This window comes from Convolutriloba macropyga, chromosome 6 (genome assembly GCF_964194025.1).
Source record: "Convolutriloba macropyga chromosome 6, txConMacr16.3, whole genome shotgun sequence".
Classification (NCBI taxonomy): domain Eukaryota; kingdom Metazoa; phylum Xenacoelomorpha; order Acoela; family Convolutidae; genus Convolutriloba; species Convolutriloba macropyga.
This window is the reverse complement of record NC_134473.1, coordinates 23,402,816-23,424,192: the sequence shown is the minus strand read 5'-3', so window position 1 is coordinate 23,424,192 and position 21,377 is coordinate 23,402,816. Positions and strand designations below refer to the sequence as shown.

The window sequence follows — 21,377 nt, the reverse complement described above, 5'->3', positions numbered from 1 at the left end:
ACAATCTGAAACGGGCAAATTGGGAAGGACTAAACAACGAAATAATTTCCGACCCCTTCAACCCTACTGTTTAAGCAACATAGACGAACTCGTGAAACAATGATATGAGTGGTTGTGGAAAACAATTGACAAAACATTCCTACATTCCTAGGGTTACGTGTCACATAGCTTCTTTACCTCCCTAAATATCCAGTTTGGCCTACTTCTTGATGAATACATTAAAAGTCCTCCGTAAAATCCCCCAAAACCTAAATCGTCCAATGAAAGACTTAGTATCCTTTGAAGAAAAAGTTTTCCAAAGTCATCAATTCAGTTAAAAACTAGAATACCTAAAACGCATTAAGAATGGTTGTGATAAGCTTGCAGACCTGCAGTTGTCTTGAGACAACCAGACCAAACAAAAGAACTTTCAGTTTTTAAAATAAAGATTTAGATGTCAATTATAGAGGAAACTCTTTAAAAGTGTGTTTTCCTGTCAATAAATATATTTCATTTAGAATGACATTAATTAAAAGGTGTTTTCTTCTTCACTTAAGCAAGAAGACGGTTTGAGGGAGAGAAAAAAAATCTATTAATGAATGTAAGTCATGCCTGATGAAGTGTTTATCATATGAAAGAAAAAAGTTTGTTTCAGTGAGACTGGAAAATGATAACAAGCAAGTGAGCCAAACTGCAATATTTTTTGAACGAAAATTGATTAGAAGTGAATGAGAATAACAATAATTTTGTTCAAAAATGCTGATGACAAAATAATGAGGCACAACAGAAAAAATTGATATGTCATTTACAGAAGAAATTTTCTAAAAGTGTCTTTCACTGTCAATAAATAAACTACCTTTAAAATGACTTGTAATAAGAAGGTTTTATCTCCTTCATTTACACTTAAAAACGATTTGAGTGAGAGAAATAATAATCTGGTATGAAATGTAAGTCACGCGAGATGAAGACCTATTCACATGTAAGAAAAAAAAACTTTTTTCAGTGAGACTGGAAAATGATGACAAGCAATTCAACGGAAATTTCAAGAGTTTTTGAACGAAAATTGAGTAAAAGACAATGAGAATAATTAATTTTTTTCAAAATTGTTGACGAAAAAAAAGCATGGCAAAAAAAATCTTGATTTAATATCCGTCAAAGAGAAAATCCAATAAACTGATTATTATTTTTTACTGTTGGAAAAAAAATCAAAACCAAAAAAGTAGAAGATTTAGTATCCTTTGAAGAAAAAAGTTTTCCAAAGACATCAATTCAGTTAAATACAGGGATACCTAAAACGCATTAAGAAAATCTGGGATAAGCTTGCAGGCCTGCAGTTGTCTTGAGACAATGGATATCTCAGAACAAACAAAAGAATTTTCTGTTTTTAAAATAAAGGTTGTGATGTAAACTATAGAACAAACTCTTTAAAAGTGTGTTTCCTTGTCAAAAAATAATTTTTTTTAGAATGACATTAATTGAAATGTGTTTTCTTTTTTACTTAAGCAAGAAGTCGGTTTGAGGGAGAGAAAAATTAATTATTTAATGAATTTAAGTCACGCTTGATGAAGTGTTATTCATGTGAAAGAAAAAAAATTGTTTCAGTGAGACTGGAAAATGATAACAAGCAATTGAGGCAAAATTGCAATATTTTTTGAACGAAAATTGATTAGAAGTGAATGAGAATAACAATGATTTTGTTCAAAAATGCTGACGACGAAATAATGAGTCACAACAAAAAAAATTATATGTCAATTACAGATGAAATTTTCTAAAAGTGAGTTTCACTGTCAATAAATAAACTACATTTAAAATGACTTGTAATGAGAAAGTTTTATCTCCTTTATTTAAACCTTAAAACAAATTGAGGGAGAGATATAATATTCTGGTAAGAAATGTAAGTCACGCGAGACGAAGACCTATTCATATGAAAGAGTAATAAATTTTTTCAGTGAGACTGGAAAATGATGACAAGCAATTCAACGGAAATTTCAAGAATTTTTGAAATTAAATCGAATAAAAAAGAATGAGAACAATTTTTTTTCAAATCTGTTGACGACAAAAAATAGGATAGCATAAAAATCTTGATTTAATATCCGTCGAAGATTAAATCCAATAAACTGATTATTATTGTGTTTGCAAAAGACCAACATTTTGTCAAAAAAGCTCGTTGCAGATCAAACACAAAAACGTCAGATCTAAAACCATTTTCAAAAATTTCTTGAAGTCCCATATGGATGTGATGATATGTTAATATTTTGTGTTCAAAACCAAGAAGGGCGTGTGATGTAAGTCACGCGTGATAAAGAACTATTCATATGAATGAATAAAAAAACTGTATCAGTGAGATTGGAAAATAATATCAGGCAATTCATTTGAAATTGCCAAAATGATTGAAAAAGATCTGATTTAAAGTAAATGAGAGATAATACGAATTTTTCAAAAAGTTGACAAAAGAAAAAAGCAAGGCAGGAAATATCTTGGATTACAATCCGGCGAAAAGGAAAATCCAACAACCTGATTAACATTGTTTTTGCAAACGAGCTGCATTTTGACAAGAAAATGCAGCAAACACAAAAAAAGACAAAAAGGTAGCTTTGAATCTCTCGCTGACGCGCCACAACCAAAATTGGACAATAAGGTGTCTCAATTGCAAGAGCAAAAGAAATTCCTCGCTGACAAGATGGAAGAGTCAAACAACTAGATAAAATTCCAGAAAAACAAAATGAATGCAATCAAACTGATAACCACCACGGAATCAAACTGCAAAACAGCACTCGGTTCAGTAAAGCCTGGCAAAATGGTAACAACCGTACACAGCTCACCAATAGGTCTTATCATCAGAAGACTCACAGATCACGATACAAAGTCCGATTAAAAGATGTTTGAAGATCGGAACTACGTGGAGATGGTACTGTCTTACTTAGGAATAGAAGATAAAAAATTAGCAAAGATCACAAAACTTTGAAAGTTTGATGTGGAAATAAAGAAAACTCGGCAGCTCCTAGTCAAAAATGACTCTTAATTTAACAGAGATCTCATCATCAAAATTGCTCTCAAACAGAAGCAATACGGTTCAATAACAATTGGACCCCAATTAACAAAAGAAAATTCGAAAACAGCAGAGCAAGGACTTATTGCAACGAATTTTCATACTCAAAGCCTACTTGACCTGAACAGACGCACCAATTTAGCAAAGGTCATCTCCTCCGAAAACACAGATGTTATTTGCACAACAGAAAACTATTTGCTCCCTCCCGACGTTCCAAATGCTGCACTCTTTCTGCCAAACTACCATATCTATAGAAGTAATAGAGAAACTGACAAATCCCGTGTTACAAATTTTGGAGATGTCATGATCGCCATTAACTCACATGTAAGTCAAAAAGTCGTTGAAACTATATGACCAAGCGATGGCCACATTGTTGATAAACTTACAAACAAAAATTCTGATTCTGTAATGCTCTGTTGTTTTTACGAAATTCCTTTTCCAAGTTCCTATCAGTGGGAAGAAAACAAACTACTTTTCCTACTGCCTGAACAAAAAACCTTGCCAAAAAAAATCACTTTCTGACATCTTATTAACTGTTGACCTAATTTTTTCTAATATAAAAAGAATCAAAATGTCTTCAAGAAACTCTTTTGAGGCAACAACCAATGAAAAACTTGTAAATCTAATTCTAACCAACTTTTCACCAAGTCAAATTGACAAAGAGAGAGTATTTTGACCCTAAATTAGCCTCAACTGAACTCATTTTTTACGAGCACAGCCTACACCTGAAATTCTGCTTCAAACAATCTGAAACGGGCAAATTGGGAAGGACTAAACAACGAAATAATTTCCGACCCCTTCAACCCTACTGTTTAAGCAACATAGACGAACTCGTGAAACAATGATATGAGTGGTTGTGGAAAACAATTGACAAAACATTCCTACATTCCTAGGGTTACGTGTCACATAGCTTCTTTACCTCCCTAAATATCCAGTTTGGCCTACTTCTTGATGAATACATTAAAAGTCCTCCGTAAAATCCCCCAAAACCTAAATCGTCCAATGAAAGACTTAGTATCCTTTGAAGAAAAAGTTTTCCAAAGTCATCAATTCAGTTAAAAACTAGAATACCTAAAACGCATTAAGAATGGTTGTGATAAGCTTGCAGACCTGCAGTTGTCTTGAGACAACCAGACCAAACAAAAGAACTTTCAGTTTTTAAAATAAAGATTTAGATGTCAATTATAGAGGAAACTCTTTAAAAGTGTGTTTTCCTGTCAATAAATAATTTTCATTTAGAATGACATTAATTAAAAGGTGTTTTCTTCTTCACTTAAGCAAGAAGACGGTTTGAGGGAGAGAAAAAAAATCTATTAATGAATGTAAGTCACGCCTGATGAAGTGTTTATCATATGAAAGAAAAAAGTTTGTTTCAGTGAGACTGGAAAATGATAACAAGCAAGTGAGCCAAACTGCAATATTTTTTGAACGAAAATTGATTAGAAGTGAATGAGAATAACAATAATTTTCTTCAAAAATGCTGATGACGAAATAATGAGGCACAACAGAAAAAATTGATATGTCATTTACAGAAGAAATTTTCTAAAAGTGTCTTTCACTGTCAATAAATAAACTACCTTTAAAATGACTTGTAATAAGAAGGTTTTATCTCCTTCATTTACACTTAAAAACGATTTGAGTGAGAGAAATAATAATCTGGTATGAAATGTAAGTCACGCGAGATGAAGACCTATTCACATGTAAGAAAAAAAACTTTTTTCAGTGAGACTGGAAAATGATGACAAGCAATTCAACGGAAATTTCAAGAGTTTTTGAAAGTAAATTGAATAAAAGACAATGAGAATAATTAATTTTTTTCAAAACTGTTGACGAAAAAAAAGCATGGCAAAAAAATTTTGATTTAATATCCGTCAAAGAGAAAATCCAATAAACTGATTATTGTTTTTTACTGTTGGAAAAAAATCAAAACCAAAAAAGTAGAAGATTTAGTATCCTTTGAAGAAAAAAGTTTTCCAAAGACATCAATTCAGTTAAAAACAGGGATACCTAAAACGCATTAGCAAAATCTGGGATAAGCTTGCAGGCCTGCAGTTGTCTTGAGACAATGGATATCTCAGAACAAACAAAAGAATTTTCTGTTTTTAAAATAAAGGTTGTGATGTAAACTATAGAACAAACTCATTAAAAGTGTGTTTCCTTGTCAAAAAATAATTTTCTTTTAGAATGACATTAATTGAAATGTGTTTTCTTTTTTACTTAAGCAAGAAGTCGGTTTGAGGGAGAGAAAAATTAATTATTTAATGAATTTAAGTCACGCTTGATGAAGTGTTATTCATGTGAAAGAAAAAAAATTGTTTCAGTGAGACTGGAAAATGATAACAAGCAATTGAGGCAACATTGCAAGAATTATTGAACGAAAATTGATTTGAAGTGAATAAGAATAAATATGATTTTGCTCAAAAAAGCTGATGACGAAATAATAAAGCATAGCAGAAAAAATTGATATGTCGTTTAAAGAAGAAATTTTCTAAAAGTGTGTTTTACTGTCAATAAATAACCTTCATTTAGAATGGCTTGTATTAAAGTCGATTTGAGGGAGAGAATTAATAATCCGGTTAGAAAAGAAAAACACGCGAAATGAAGACCTATTCATGTGAAAGCAAAAAACTAGTTTCAGTGAGACTGGAAAATGATAATAAGCAATTGAGGCAAAATTGCAATATTTTTTGAACGAAAATTGATTAGAAGTGAATGAGAATAACAATGATTTTGTTCAAAAATGCTGACGACGAAATAATGAGTCACAACAAAAAAACTTATATGTCAATTACAGATGAAATTTTCTAAAAGTGAGTTTCACTGTCAATAAATAAACTACATTTAAAATGACTTGTAATAAGAAAGTTTTATCTCCTTTATTTAAACCTTAAAACAAATTGAGGGAGAGATATAATATTCTTGTAAGAAATGTAAGTCACGCGAGACGAAGACCTATTCATATGAAAGAGTAATAAATTTTTTCAGTGAGACTGGAAAATGATGACAAGCAATTCAACGGAAATTTCAAGAATTTTTGAAATTAAATTGAATAAAAAAGAATGAGAATAATTTTTTTTCAAATCTGTTGACGACAAAAAATAGGATAGCATAAAAATCTTGATTTAATATCCGTCGAAGAGAAAATCCAATAAACTGATTATTATTGTTTTTGCAAAAGACCAACATTTTGTCAAAAAAGCTCGTTGCAGATCAAACACAAAAACGTCAGATCTAAAAGCATTTTCAAAAGTTTCTTGAAGTCCCATATGGATGTGATGATATGTTAATATTTTGTGTTCAAAACCAAGAAGGGCGTGTGATGTAAGTCACGCGTGATAAAGAACTATTCATATGAATGAATAAAAAAACTGTATCAGTGAGATTGGAAAATAATATCAGGCAATTCATTTGAAATTGCCAATATGATTGAAAAAGATCTGATTTAAAGTAAATGAGAGATAATAAGAATTTTTCAAAAAGTTGACAAAAAAAAGCAAGGCAGGAAATATCTCGGATTACAATCCGGCGAAAAGGAAAATCCAACAACCTGATTAACATTGTTTTTGCAAACGAGCTGCATTTTGACAAAAAAAAATGCAGCAAACAAAAAAAAAGACAAAAAGGTAGCTTTGAATCTCTCGCTGACGCGCCACAACCAAAATTGGACAATAAGGTGTCTCAATTGCAAGAGCAAAAGAAATTCCTCGCTGACAAGATGGAAGAGTCAAACAACTAGATAAAATTCCAGAAAAACAAAATGAATGCGATCAAACTGATAACCACCACGGAATCAAACTGCAAAACAGCACTCGGTTCAGTAAAGCCTGGCAAAATGGTAACAACCGTACACAGCTCACCAGGAAGGTCTTATCATCAGAGGACTCACAGATCACGATTCAAAGTTCGACAAAAGGATGTTTGAAGATTGGAACTATGTGGAGATGGTACTGTCTTACATAGAAATCGAAGATCAAAAATTAGCAACCATCACAAGACTTAGAAAGTTTGATATGGCAATAAAAAAATCCCGGCCACTCCCGGTCAAAACTGACTCTTAATTTAACAGAGATCTCATCATCAAAAGTGCTCTCAAACAGAAGCAATACGGTTCAAAAACAATTGGACCCCAATTAACAAAAGAAAATTCGGAAACAGCAGAGCAAGGACTTATTGCAATGAATTTTCATACTCAAAGCCTACTTGACCTGAGCAGACGCACCAATTTAGCAAAGGTCATCTCCTCCGAAAACACAGATGTTATTTGCACAACAGAAAACTATTTGCTTCCTCCCGACGTTCCAAATGCTGCACTCTTTCTGCCAAACTACCATATCTATAGAAGTAATAGAGAAACTGACAAATCCCGTGTTACAAATTTTGGAGATGTCATGATAGACATTAACTCACATGTAAGTCAAAAATCCGTGGAAACTATATGACCAAACGATGGCCACATTGTTAATAAACTTACAAGCAAGAAATCTGATTCTTTAATGCTCAGTGATTTTTAAGACACTCCTTTTCCAAGTTCCTATAAGTGGGAAGAAAACCAACTACTTTCCCTACTGCCTGGTCTTCTGAATATTGCAATCTTCTGAACAAAATGAAACAAAACCCCTTGAACGGGCTTCGAAGCAAGGATAAAGATCTTTGACCAATTACTCTATAACATTATCCACTATTACTACTACTACTACTACTACTACTACTACTACTACTACTACTACTACTACTACTACTACTACTACTACTACTACTACTACTACTACTACTACTACTACTACTTCTACTTCTACTACTACTACTACTACTACATCAGAGTAAAGTCCAATTTGCAGAATCCTTATAAGATCCGTATAGAGAAGGACATATCTTGAAATTATTGAGCAAATCATACCATTTGATTGGAAGAAAACGGCGTTCGCGCAAAAAAAACAAATTGGAAAATTGCTCAAAAATCAATAAAATCAATTTTCAATAAAATCCGTTAATAATGAGATTGCGTGCACAACCAACAAAAAAAACAAATATTGGCAGAACTAAACAAAATCACTTATTTTAATGAAAGATGAAGTTAAAGCATTTTAAATAGATAATCTATAATCAGGTCTGGTTGAAACACTTTTGCCGTTTTAAAAATACTCTGTGATCTGTCGTTAACAGAAAAAGCCATAACATTACAGAAAACCAAAATGCGTCACAATTAATGAAATTTTTATGAAAACAGATATATTGAACCGATGATTAAACGAAAAGCCGAAAAGAACAAACAGGTGCAAAACGCAAAAAAAGAGCTAGTGTTGAATTAGAGAAAAAAAATAACCACTCATTTAGTAATTCTAAAACGTAATGAAATGCCATTAGAGTACCTGTGTTGCAATTAACTGCATTTGCAAACAAATCAAGAGCAAACAGTAAACGAAAGTCAAAATGCCGTTAAATCAAAAACGCTTAAAATCAGAAATTTATTCGAGCGCCAGTTTCTTAATTCAATTAAAAGAGTGAGAGCTTCCTCGATTTGAAGCTACATTACTCGCTTGTTAGCATTTTATACTACTCCGGCAGAACAAAAATTGCCTTTTTGATTTGATTTTCCATTTATTTTCTTCAAAACTCAAACATGTAATTTCGAATAACTCAAGGTAAAAATTACATGTTGTAAAAATAAAAGTCAAACATAATACATCTTTTCTTAGGTTAACTAAATAAAAAATTAAAAAAGTATGGTTCACTTTCTAGTTTTCATAAAAACAGACTGTTAAAGCCTTCAATTTTTTGTCCATTGGAAATCGTCGGTGTCTTTTTGCATCTCTTCTTTTAACTTTTTGAAAGTGTTTTTTTTGTTTTGCTTTCTTAGAACTTTGGGAAGTTTGTTAAATTTATGAACTAAGTTTCCTATAAATTAAATTTGACTCCAATTTGATATACATTTTGTTTCGAGAGAAAAATCACAGGTATGATCATTATTTCACTAAAATTTCAATGTCTCCGATTATTCTGATTTTCTTTTGATTTTCTGTGTTTGGTTGCTGGACAAAATCGAAAAGTTTACTTAATGATGTTTTTGCTATTTGAAATTTTGCTCGAAGTGTTTTGTTTTTAAGAGGAAATTTATGATCAGTGTCGTAAGTGGTTCAAAAAAACCAGACTTTTATGCCAATCTAATTTGTATGTGTATTCTGTCATTTGAGTAGAATGGCAAACTTTGCAGAATTATTGTACTAAATTTTAAATGCAACAATACATGGTTCAAATATTGAATCAATAAAACCGACTTTGTGATTCACAAATCAAAATTAACTCTAAACAACCACTTCATTGGCAGTATTCTTATTGTGAAAATGGAAGATGCAAAAAAGTAAAACTCATTGGAGGAAACGCACTGAAGATATGTGACTGCTCTGAAATAATCAAATGACTTCATTTTACGGATTTGTTTATTTCTAATTCTAGATGGTAGAAACAAATTTAAAGTTAAAAATAACTGGTATGAAAGGCAAATTTAGAGCAGAGAAATGAGTACCATTGTTTTTGCAAAAGAGCTGCAAGAAGAAAACCCAGCCAACACAAAAAACAAAAAAGATTAAAAAAAGGTAGCTTTGAACCTCTCACTGAAGCGCCCTAACCAAATAGTACAATCGGTTATCTCCATTGCAAGAGCAAATGAAATTCCTTGCTGACCAGACGGAAGAGTAGAATTTATGCGAGCCTTTAAAGGTATTTGATTGCGAACCAAATAAATTGATCTGATAGCGAAAACCATTTACTGATCACATTATTAATTTGTTTCGGTGTGTCAATTCTTTGTCAAGAGCAACACCTAAATATCTGCATTCATCTGTTGTTTTCAATGAATGAATTTCAAATTCAACGCAATCAACAATTGGTGACTTCTCATTTTTAATACCATTTTTTCTGTTTTCTCTTTATTTAGAGTTAACCTGTTTTGTTTTCATCAAAATTTTTCAGTTTCTATCAATATTTTTTTAGCCTTTGCTTTTAAACACTTCAATTCTTTCAAGACATAAAATTTCTTTTTCATCTGCAAATGGTAAAACATTCCAACTAATCCTTATTTCCATGCCAAAATCATTTGGGTCCTAAAACAGTACCTTTTGGAACACCGTGATTCATAATTGTTCAGTCGGATTCAACTATTTGTTTTTAACACACTGTTTCCTGTTGATCAGAAACGAATTCAATAAGAATCTTGCGTTTTCTCCAAAATCATATTTTTTTGAATGAAAATGTCCGCGAATATTGAGTTGAAAGCTTTAGCTAAATCCAGAAAGATTGTAAAGACTCTATCTTTTTCTTCAGCTTATTGAGTTACATTCTCTGTAAGGGCAACTATTGTATCAAGACACGATTTTTGTTCTTGGAAACCATATCGTTTTTGTTAATTATAATATTCAAGAGGCCATCAAATTGGATGAAGATGAGCTAGTTTTATATCTCGATGTTAAAAGCTTATTCACATATGTACCGGTTGAGGAGGCAATTGAAACTGCGCTTAAAGAACTGTACTCCGGTGATGAGATACCTGAGAGTCCGAGGTCAGCGATTAAGAGCCTTTTGATACTAGCCGTAACTAATGTTCACTTTAAGTGTAATAGAATGTGGTACACTCAATCGGGCGGTTTAGCAAGGCCTACTTCGCTGGTTGTAATTTTTGCAAATTTGTGGATGAAATCTTTTGAAATATCCTTACAGAAACCAAATGAGGGATGGGAGAACAAAGTTCCTGACACAAAGGTGATATGCATTGACTGTAACCGACGCGAGGAAAAGGGGTCGAGTGCAAATCATGCAAAAACTGGTTTCATGCAAAATGCAAAGTTATAACTGACACAGAGTATAGGACCATGCAGGACATTGTTTGGATTTGTTCCTATTGTGCGGAAAAAAGTACAAAAGAGGACACACAGGAATTGAAATTTTTTAAGAGGTATGTAGATGACATAGTGGGCATCGTCAAGGGGAAACCACTAGGTTACCCTGAGCATTCAAATTCTCTTCACAAGAATTTACAATTCACCCTTGAGACACCAAACCGTGCTGGAGACCTGGCATTTTTGATCTAAACATAAACGTAAACGAAGATAGGAAAAGTAGCTCTCATTGAATACTAAATTCATCGATACCGGCATAATCCTAAATATCTGTAGCTGTGCACCGTTACAACATAAGCAAAATGTGATTCATTGGTACTGTGCATAGGATTTTTAATGCGACCAGTGACTGCCAATCCTTTGATGTAGCTCTCAAGAAAAATCGAGAGATCTGAACCTAAAATCAATATCCAACTGAGTGGTCCTCCAGTATTGTTAGTGAGACGTTGGATAAAATAGTCACGAGAGAAAAGGTCACAGCAAAACCCCCCAAAATGAACAACTTCTCAAAAAAATGAAAGTCTTAACAATAAGGTGCCTAAACCGAGGGTTTTGGTACAAAACAGCGGAAATATTAATCAAAATTTTGCAAGTAGACTGAAAAAATTGTGATATTCAAATCATTTTCACAACAAGAAAGCTAGGAATTTGCTTGCCCACCCTGAAATCATCTTTTGATAAGAATCTGAAATCGCATGTGCTATATAAAGTTACATGTAATGGATGCAGTTCCATCTATGTTGGCCAAAACAGTCGACATGTTGTCACTAGAATTTTGGAGCATCAAAAGAAGGATTTCCCAGTGGGACAACAGCTCATTGAATGTTGTGGTACTGTGATTAATATTGAATGGGAGATTCTTGATACGTCGCTGGGTTGAAAAACTAATGACAATAGAAGCGATCTACATCAAAAAACTGAAACCGCAATTAAATAAGCGCGATGAGTACCGGGGGCGGGAATTGGCATTGAAGTATTAGTTCAAATGCAAAAATTTTGATTTTGAAATTCAAAAATTTTTCTGGTACATGTTATTTCGAAATTTTTTCAACCTCAAAGACGTTAAAATTGAATAAAAGCAGAAAAATTAAAATCATTCCATTTCTTTCAATGGAGGCTGCCCTCAATAACTTGCTTCCTCTTGGAAATAATACCTTAGAACAGTTCCAAGAAAAGCTTGACAACAAAAGACTGCAGTGAGACCCATAGAAAACGAAAAAGGCAAAAAGTTTCCATAAAAGACAAAAATGAGGCAAAACTTGACCAAAACTAATCAATTTTGTTCAACAAAAACAAGATAAGAGGCCTACTGGTCTCACAGAAAGTTGCTCTTGTGTCGGCTGAGGTTGTTACGTCGTGGTGCTAATCACGTCGTGCCAAAGTACAATATACCTTGTCTGGCTCAAGAAACCGGTCGCAAGTAGTCTGCGAGGTTGGGAGGATGGGTTCTTGGTGTGGGGGGTTGAGATTCAATCTGATGGCAGTGCACTGGGACCAAAGCCCGTGTCTCAAAATCCACGGCTGTCTTTTGATGTTTTCAAGGCAACTGGCTCCCACAAAACAATCAATGCCGAGTTTCTAAAAACCGTTCACGAACGGACACCCACGGTACTCGGATTTTTGCAAAACATATCTGCCTAATAAGTTTATTGGATTGATTCCTTCCAATAAATTGTTTATATTAAAGTTTTATCTCTGAAGACAGCATACATGATATCATACTTATTAGCTTTGTCACAAATTGGGGGTGTCATCAAAAAAGCCCAGCCTAGCAACAGAGAATAGAAGAATGGACTCAAGAAAACGATCACACGATGATTTATGAAATGCATTAAATTTAATTTCAATTTTAAATTTTTTGCTCTCAATTATTTCGATCAATTTATAGCCATTAATTTAATGCAAAGCAAGTTTGTGAAATTCTTAATCAGAACTTTGAACATGAACTTGATCAAGACAGCAGATCTGTTGTTAGTGGCGCTCAGCTATAAATTGTCAATAGCTTCGTTACTTGAATCCGTAGAGATAAGCGCAGTATTTTTACAGCAGTTTGCACCTGCTTTGTTGAATAACATACGATTTTTTCAGGTGTATTATGGTCAGAGACTTCTTTTCAAATGGAGCAAGCCTAGAACAGAATGTAAGATAATCCTTTTATGATCATAAACTTGTAGGGATTTTTTCAGAATCTTAATGCTAAGTGAATGATTAATTCAAGAGTGTTACGCTGTGGGCAATATATCTTTTCAATGAATCCTTCCCAATTGTCTCATAATGTAAGTGTTCTGCAATACTGTTAATGTAAGACAGACAGTAAAATGTGGCGCGAAGTTTATGGGATACATGTTTATGGTTTCTTCAGTTTGTGAGACTTTGTGAAATGTCTTGGTTGTTGTCTTTGTAACGGTAATGTTTTATGCGTTACTTAACATGTCTAAAATTAAAAAATGTACCATTTAAATGGCTGTCGAATTTTGTAATTACACAATTTTTATTTGCCCTTGAGATCCCCGATGATAATTAACTTGATTGATATCAAATGATATTTTAGTTTTCTGCTCTTGGGCTGGGTGGACCCGCTGGTGCTGGGCATAGAGCCGGTGATCATCCACAGCAACTTCAGCAGTTCCCACATTCTGGTGGGGCAAACACCTTTGGAGGAAATCAACCTGGAAAGTATGTGCCTCCTCATCAGCGCAGCGCGCGTGGAGGTGGAATGGCACCAGATGCAATGCAAATGGGCGGGCCGCAAGGAATCTATATGCAGCAGCCCAATTTAGGCGCAGGTGGTCTTCCGAGCGGTGATACTAGTCAGGGCTGGAACAACGCTAATGCCTACGGTGACTATAACCGACAACCAGGAAATGATAGATATCAGAATGGATTCCAAAGAAATCAAAGTAATTTTCTATTTGTCAGCAAGATTGCAACCATGCACGATATTAGAATGTCATGGAGTAGGGGTTGGTTACAGGGATTTGGAAAAAAATTAATTGTAATTACAATAATTAGCAATTAATTGATTGCAATAACTGATTGGTTACCCTATTTTAATTGCAATAATTGATGGGCACGACACAATTAATTGCCCAATAGTTGGCGCAAATTGAAGCGGAATTTTGTCAGCTTGCAAACCCGCAGCTAAGAAAAGTTCCCAGATCACAAACTTCTGTCAGAGAGCGTATGTAATTTGAGAGATTTGGGTGTTAAAAAAGTTTTTGTCGTTGATTAGAAATTGAATAATTCAGATATAACCATTTGCGTACATTTTTGGGTAAATCAAGGCAAAATTGTTTTCAAATCTGTCAAAAAAAATTTTTGATAGAACTTCAAATTTAATTGATCAAATAATTGCAATTTTTGCGATAATTGATTTTTAATAGCCGCGAAGCGATAGCTGCTATTATTGGAGACGTCGTGTTTTTTACATTTCAAAGAATTTGAATTGTATTGCGGCGCTGTCTTTTTTTTAAGATCTGTTCACACATTTTCATGATTTTTGAAGTCAAATGGGAGTGGTGATTTTGGTCACGCTGAAACAGGAAATGGAGCGAAAAAGCGAGTGGTTTTGCGGCGTGAATTTTTTTCGCTCTAATTTTAAAGTAGAGTAAGAAAACGGTGTTTGAACAAAAATTCGGTTTCTCGGTAGTGGTTTTTTGTTCACATGCGGCAATTTCACTCTGATTTTTACTGTTTTTTCGATTTTTTGGATCGGATTTTTTTCTAAATAGTTTTCCCAATCCATTCACAGCTCATTCGGGACCTAGTTTTTTGTTAGAATCAAAATTACATATCACTAGTGGTTTTTTGTTCTCCCTAGCACCATTTTGACATTGATTTTCTGTTTTTTTTGTTTTTTCATCTGATTTTTTTAGAAATGGTTTTCCCAATTCACTCATTATCCGTTCTAGGTCTAGTTGTTTGTTAAGTCAATGAAAATTCTTTGAATTGTACGTCAGGACTTGTCCTGCTATGTTTTTTAATTCATCGTCTCCATTGATGATTCTTTCGACCTGACTTCTTGGAATTGACTTCTTCAATGACCTCAGTGACTTCTACTGCTTTACAGTTAAAATTTTGTGTGCGTGACGTCATTTCTGCTTAGGTCAATTGCCTGACTTACCTCACAAAGAAAAATGACTTCTGAACTCACTTATGGAACTTTAACATTTATGAACATTTACTAGTTACTGATCAATAGTGTGCATTTAAGTAGTGCCAAACTTATTTGCCCTAATTCTTGAGACTAGTATTAGTCTTGAGTTTTTGATTTCGAATACCAATTTTGAAAAAAGCTCTTTTACGGCCTTTTCCTTATAGACAGCATGTGTCATAAAATTGACAGTACGAATCGAACCCAAAAAGTCTAGTGGTCTATTAAAGGACTGGTGGTTGATCTGTCTATCTTTTTTCTTTAGTTGTATAAATTAATGGAAGGCCACAAGCGTCTATCGCGGCTATTTTCCTGCAATCTGCCGGCTATGTTTTTGCCAATTAATTTAACTGATTGCGCCTGTTTTTGTCCAGCCAATTAATTGCAATTAATTTTTCCAAATCACTGGTTGGTTAGTGGTAGCTGTAATGCATAAAATGAAAGGTTGAGATCCTTACGCGGCCTTTTTTGAACGGGAGCGTATCTCTTAGAGAAGACGTAAGCTCTATGTGTTACATTTACCCGATTCTGAAAAACGACCTAATCAAATATTTATATTTAAGTAAAAAGTGGAAGCGGTAGATGTATTTTAGCGTCGCTGAGCTGCTGTGAAAACATGAAATATGTACCAGTCAGATAATAATAATCAAAGCAGAGGTAATTGTTGTGACCACTTTTTTGTGGGAGGAACTATACGCTCAAACGGTTTTGTTCAATCAATCTTGGCCGATTGATATGTTTGTGATATGATTGTCATCGTAGAGGGTTGTGAGTGGTATCCTTAGGAGGCCCGTACAGCGTGGAATATATAACTAAAAAGATTTTGAATTACGGTTTTTCCACGGAGTTATCTAGGCAACTTAGTCCAAGCTCAAGCTCAAGAACTTTGTTCAATTGTACAGAATTAACACTCCTAAAATCTTCGTTAATTTCAAGGATACCTATACCTAGATTTACTTGTGGATCCTGTGAAAGTTTTTTGAATTAAAATTTTGCCGGTTTTTTGCTAATGCGTAATTTATTTTTGATATATTGGCTTGTTAAATTATCCATATCGATAACATTCAATTCCGTGTTCCTACAATAGCAATTACGTGTTCCTACAATACATTCAATTACGTGTTCCTACGTGAACAGCAATAGCAAGGCTGGTTTTTGTCTACTCGTTGTTTCTTAAAATCAAAAAAAAATTCGGATTGTAACCAGCCGTTGTTTTAAAATGTTTTTTTTTAAGTTTTCTTTTTCTTACGTTAATTACAGAAATGAACGTTTTAAATCAAGGCGTACTAATGACAATTCCAATAGGCTTCCCAGGGAGTTTCAAGGAGATCTATTTAGTTTGTTTAGTCAAAAGCTTTTGGTCGGTTTGACTTTTAAAAATACATTTTTATAAATAAACAATGGATAATTGAGCTTTGTTATTTTTGTCTCATTTTTGGCCGGCTTGTAGATTAAAGTCAGCAAAGACAGGCCGTATTGTGTTTCTAACGAATTAAAATTTAATATTGCTATTTTACGTTTTGGTAATGGTTTTTCTGCTTAGATACTAAGAGTTCTCACAATTTTTTTTTGATTTTTTTTTACTTTTCCATTATTGAGTTTCCTTTTCTCCTTGTCGCAGTATAGAAAAGTTAGATTTCACATTATTGGCATTTAAAAAGGAGGCACAATTGAACATACACCGCTTGTTCAGTGAATAGATCATGGCTTTAACTGCTTCGACACCGTCTTCTAGCAGAATTTAATGTAATTTTTTAAATCGTTTTTGTCGTTCTTCAGTATCGTTCAACTTATTGTGGATAATTTAGGTCTTAGTGGCTTCTTGTGAATAACTCATGGAAGCTATGTACTGATTAATTGCTCTCAAACGTAGCTTGTAGCAATTATATTAGTCCTGTCGGTCTTATGCAATTTTTCGCTTGACCGATTTTTCGTTTGACGTTTTTGACTTTTCGTCCTCAAAAACGGGATAATCAGGTAGCGCCCAGTGGGCATTAAGTGCTCTTAGAGCATTTCATCTCTGTTTCAGCTCAAACTGCTTTGGAGACTTATACTTATGGTGTGAAGGGCGGTTCTTAGAGGTTTAGACACCCCCCCCCCCCCCCCCCCCCTGTTGACACCCCCACTATTGGCTCCACCCACCACCGCGCTGTTTCCCCCCAACCCAGTGTTGCCCCCCATCAGCAACCCCCCGTGGCTAGCTACTGACGAAGCCAACCGCTCGCCGGTCGTTTGAGAGCAATTCGCCCGACGTTAGTTGGTTATGTTTTCAGTTGATGGCTGAAGTTTTTCATTACTTTGAAGCCAAATGTTTTTTTTAAAAATATATAGATGTATTTTCAATAGCGCTGTCAGCCTATCAAACGGCCATTATTTAGGCTCTTTTTTTAAAATTCGCTTCACCTTTTGATCACGTTTTTCGTTCTACATAAGTCACGATTTTCACGATTGACTTCTGACTTACTTCACTCACTGTTTCAGCTGAAAGGATTTTAAATTATTTCATTCAATGTACGCAATATAGTTAATACCGTAAGATCAACATCAAAAGAGACGGGATAAACGGATAAAGACCGGTCATTAATTAATTGAGAATTAGGTTTTCAAAATTCATTAGAGTGTTTGCTTGCTGATATCGGTATTAATCTTATAAGCTTTCAGTTTAGAAGCTGAATTGGTTATGATGTTAGAGTCTAACTGAAACTGCACGCCAAATTAGAACGCTTTTTTGCACTGAAAATGAAACGGAAAAGAAATCCAGTCAATTTGTCTCTGCTTTTCTTTTCCTTTTTCAATCCCAATTAATTGCAGGTTGCACATCAAATTATTGGCGTTGAAGAAAGGTTTTTTTGAACATATTGAATAATTTCAATGCATCCCCTAATGTTTTAACGGCTTCGATAGCCTTTTTTTGAAATTCTCTGAATTTTTTTTTGAATTTTTTTTATACCTTTTTGTGAATAATCACAGATCTCAGTGGCTTTCTTTTGAGAAATAAAAAACCCTTTTGTTTGATTTCAATTGCTAGCTATTGCTTTCATGTCTTTGAAATTGTTTTAAAAAAAACTCATGAATTTTTTAACTCATTAATTTCCTTTCTAATCTCTAATACATTAACTTCTCTTTCTTTTTTTTAATACTTGTTGTCTAGTCTCATTTCAGAAGTCACGTATCTTATTGTTAGTGTTAAGAGAAGGCGCTTTTTTTATATCTTACTTTTTAAGGAGTAGATTATGGTTTTAACAGCTTCGACGCCCTTTTCTTTAATCATTTATTTAATGGAACTTTTTTTGTCTGAATTTTTAATTTGTTCTTGTAGATGTAGGTATTCTGGATAATGACAGGTCTCAAAGTATTGATATTGCGGTATGAATGAACAAAAACGTATTAGAGAAATCGTATTGATATCTGATGGTTTTCATTATTTAAAATTATTTGTTTTAAGAAAACTTAAACGTGTTTTTAAAGTTTGTCGTTTTTGTTGTTCGTCCTTTTTTTGTCTACTTGTTACCAAATCTTATCAAGGACTAGTCCCGTCTTTTTGGATTGTAGATCAATTTAGTTTGTTTAATTTAGGTTTTATTTGACACTATTTTGACTTTCAAAAAATACATTGAGTTTTGGATGTAAATGTTTGTTGTTTAGGCATTATTTACTTTACTAACTGATTTGTGTTGGAAGCAATTTTTATGTTTATACGACAATTGTCACGCCCCTATATCGTTTCTCATAGTTACGTGATGTTTTCTCTTCAAATATCCATATAAAGTGATCTAAATTAATTAGAATTTCAGATAGATCTCAAGGCCATATCTAGCCAGTATTTCCATCTAGGCCTGTAACTCCTTGTTTGTTATATTTACTAAAAACAACCACAGATTGACAGTTTACAGATAAACACATTAAGTATCTAAAAGCCTCATTATTTACCTTTTTAAGTTCCGTTACGATGAATTTGTATAATTGGTAAATAACTTCATGAGAAAATATGTACTTGGTGAAGTAATTATGCTGATAAAGTAGGTGCTAATACGGAAATTGTATATGTACTTAACAAACATCGAAAGGCGTACAAAACCCGGAAATTGTCCAATTTGGAGATCAGTAAATATTCGCGAAGGACCAATACAACTCGAGGTACAACTCTGCGGAACCCACTGTCACCAGAACACCGGAGAGCCAGCCTGATAAGCAGTCGATAGTGAAACTTGAAAATACTTTTGAAACTTCTTTATTTTCTTGAAATATTCTATTAAAATCAGGATAAAATAATTAAAGGTTGCACTGAAAAAATTTGTCAAAATTCTAAGTTATAATAGACGCTGACAGAACACTATTGTAGCGCTGAAAAGCTTATAAAATACAAGGCAGTTAGTGGATATATCACGCATCTGAACCGCTCAATAAAAGCTTATTACTAGCTAACTTTATTTAAATTATATCCGCTAAATACCGCACTAGAAAACAACCATGATAAGTGCTTGTACAATGGCGATCATTCAAGTTAGTTACACCAAAAATTAACGTCAATAATACTAGGAGGAACACTTTAAAAGTTAGTGCGTAACAGCAATTTATCAATGTGAGATTTCTTGGAAGTTTTGTATCTCTTCCTTTCATTTGGTAGACAATTAAGCCAAACTTGTCCATAAGAGGTGTCGGAACATTATGTGCAAACGCACATTACCGAGCCTCCTTGTTTCAATTTAATGGTGAATGAAACATTCAATATTGCTCAATTTAGTGCCTGGAAATGCTCCAAACCAGTATCAGGGCAGTAACTGGGGTGGACAAGATGGAATACCACAGGCTAGTGGCTACGGGGGTAGAAATGGGAATCAAGGCGGCATGAATAGTTACAATGGTAACCAGGGAGGAGGTGGTGGTTTCCGAGGTTCCCAGAGTGGGGGAGGATACAACAATAACAACAGACGTTTCAACAATCGAGATCAACCAATGCATGCACCAGGAGGAACGCGATTTGATTCTCGTTTTGAGAATGAACGAGATAGGTACGTTCTAGTGTTTCATTCTCGAGTTTGTTCCCAATTCTCAGAATCGAAGATAGTGACAGCTACACGTCCTAAAATTTTTTAAATTGTTAGTACTAAAGAGTGGCGTTTTGTTCTATCATTAGACCTACTTTAAGTATTAATTATTGTGAACAGCTGCTGTTGATGAATTGAAAAACAAAAAATTCGCAGTTTTCACGAATCTTCAATGAACTCGGGTTTAACTATTTTTTTAGCTCCTAGATGATTGGGAGAAACGAAGATTTCAATCACTTGATTATGAGGCCATAATACTTTGACAGCATTTATAAAATTAAATTTGAAACAAGAATAAAACATAAATAGAACAGACATCAGTCAAAAAGTCTTGTAGCTCTTAGACCATTTCTTGTGGTTCCAGTTTCCATTGACCTTGCGAAAAAATAAATTGCATGAGTTCGCAAAATAAATTTCATAAGCCTAAGGTCTTTTCGCCTTTCGGAAATTTGTCCAAAATTGGAATAATCATAAATATATAACAGCTCAAGTTCGGGGTATTACGGTATGAAATCCAGAATTGCTTGGAGGGCCTTTTTAAAGTAAAGAATTACAACCGGTTCATGTCAGACACTTTGGGTGCACCACTGAGCATGTTTCATGGAGATGAAAAGCTAAATATTTGGTTTCATTTCCCCAAATATTTAGCTTTAATGGACATTTGAGAATGTTGTCCAATTGAAATAAGTAAATATGCTGAGCAGAACTTAAAAGTTACTAGGTAGGTTTAAAGGTACTTTTTTCCTGAGCAATAAAAATTGAGGCGATATTTTGATTTTTCTCAGCTGATTTGATGCAAGTTCTTGATTCTGAAATCGTGATTTTGCTTGCCTGAAATCGAATTGCTTTGTGCAAATGAAAATGTTTTGATTGATAAAATTATAGATAAGGCAATAAAATAGATACTTAGAGATTCAAGATTGCTTTGCGAGCACGTCATAAAGTCTGTTTTGCTTGTATTTGTTGTACTTATTGCTGTCATATCACTTATTCTCATTAATAACTAGTTAATGACTCATTGGCCGCTCATGAGAGTTCAGTTAATTGAATTAATCGTTTCAGTCCGTCTTAGATATGGCTTTCTTTGACAATCACACTCTTTGTTCTCAAAAAGCGAGTTTTTGAGAAAATTGGTTTTTATATTTGTTTATTATTTGGTCCCCTTATTGCAGGTGTCACTGGTTGCTTATAAAGAATAAGTGAACCTAATTAATCGCTCGAGTTCATTGCAGAGGTTTTTGGTATTTCTTTTCAGG

General features: G+C 33.8%; 2 protein-coding genes across 3 annotated transcripts in view; one reads left to right on the top strand and one right to left on the bottom strand.

The window, feature by feature from the left end:
* LOC142341263 (uncharacterized) overlaps positions 1–21,377 on the bottom strand; it is a 336,105-nt gene that overhangs the window by 95,120 nt on the left and 219,608 nt on the right. The gene's annotated exons all lie outside the window — the stretch shown is intronic.
* Positions 12,992–21,377, top strand: part of LOC142341579 (putative ATP-dependent RNA helicase Pl10) — a 68,766-nt gene continuing 60,380 nt past the window's right edge. Inside the window, exons 1-3 of one of the 2 annotated variants that reach the window (XM_075392629.1) lie at positions 12,992–13,060; positions 13,472–13,820; positions 19,818–20,085. In XM_075392629.1, the coding sequence (XP_075248744.1) occupies positions 13,016–13,060; positions 13,472–13,820; positions 19,818–20,085 (662 nt within the window). In that variant the 5' untranslated portion in view covers positions 12,992–13,015. Of the gene's footprint in view, positions 13,061–13,104; positions 13,197–13,471; positions 13,821–19,817; positions 20,086–21,377 lie in introns of those variants that run through there. The other variant, XM_075392628.1, reaches the window with a different exon arrangement.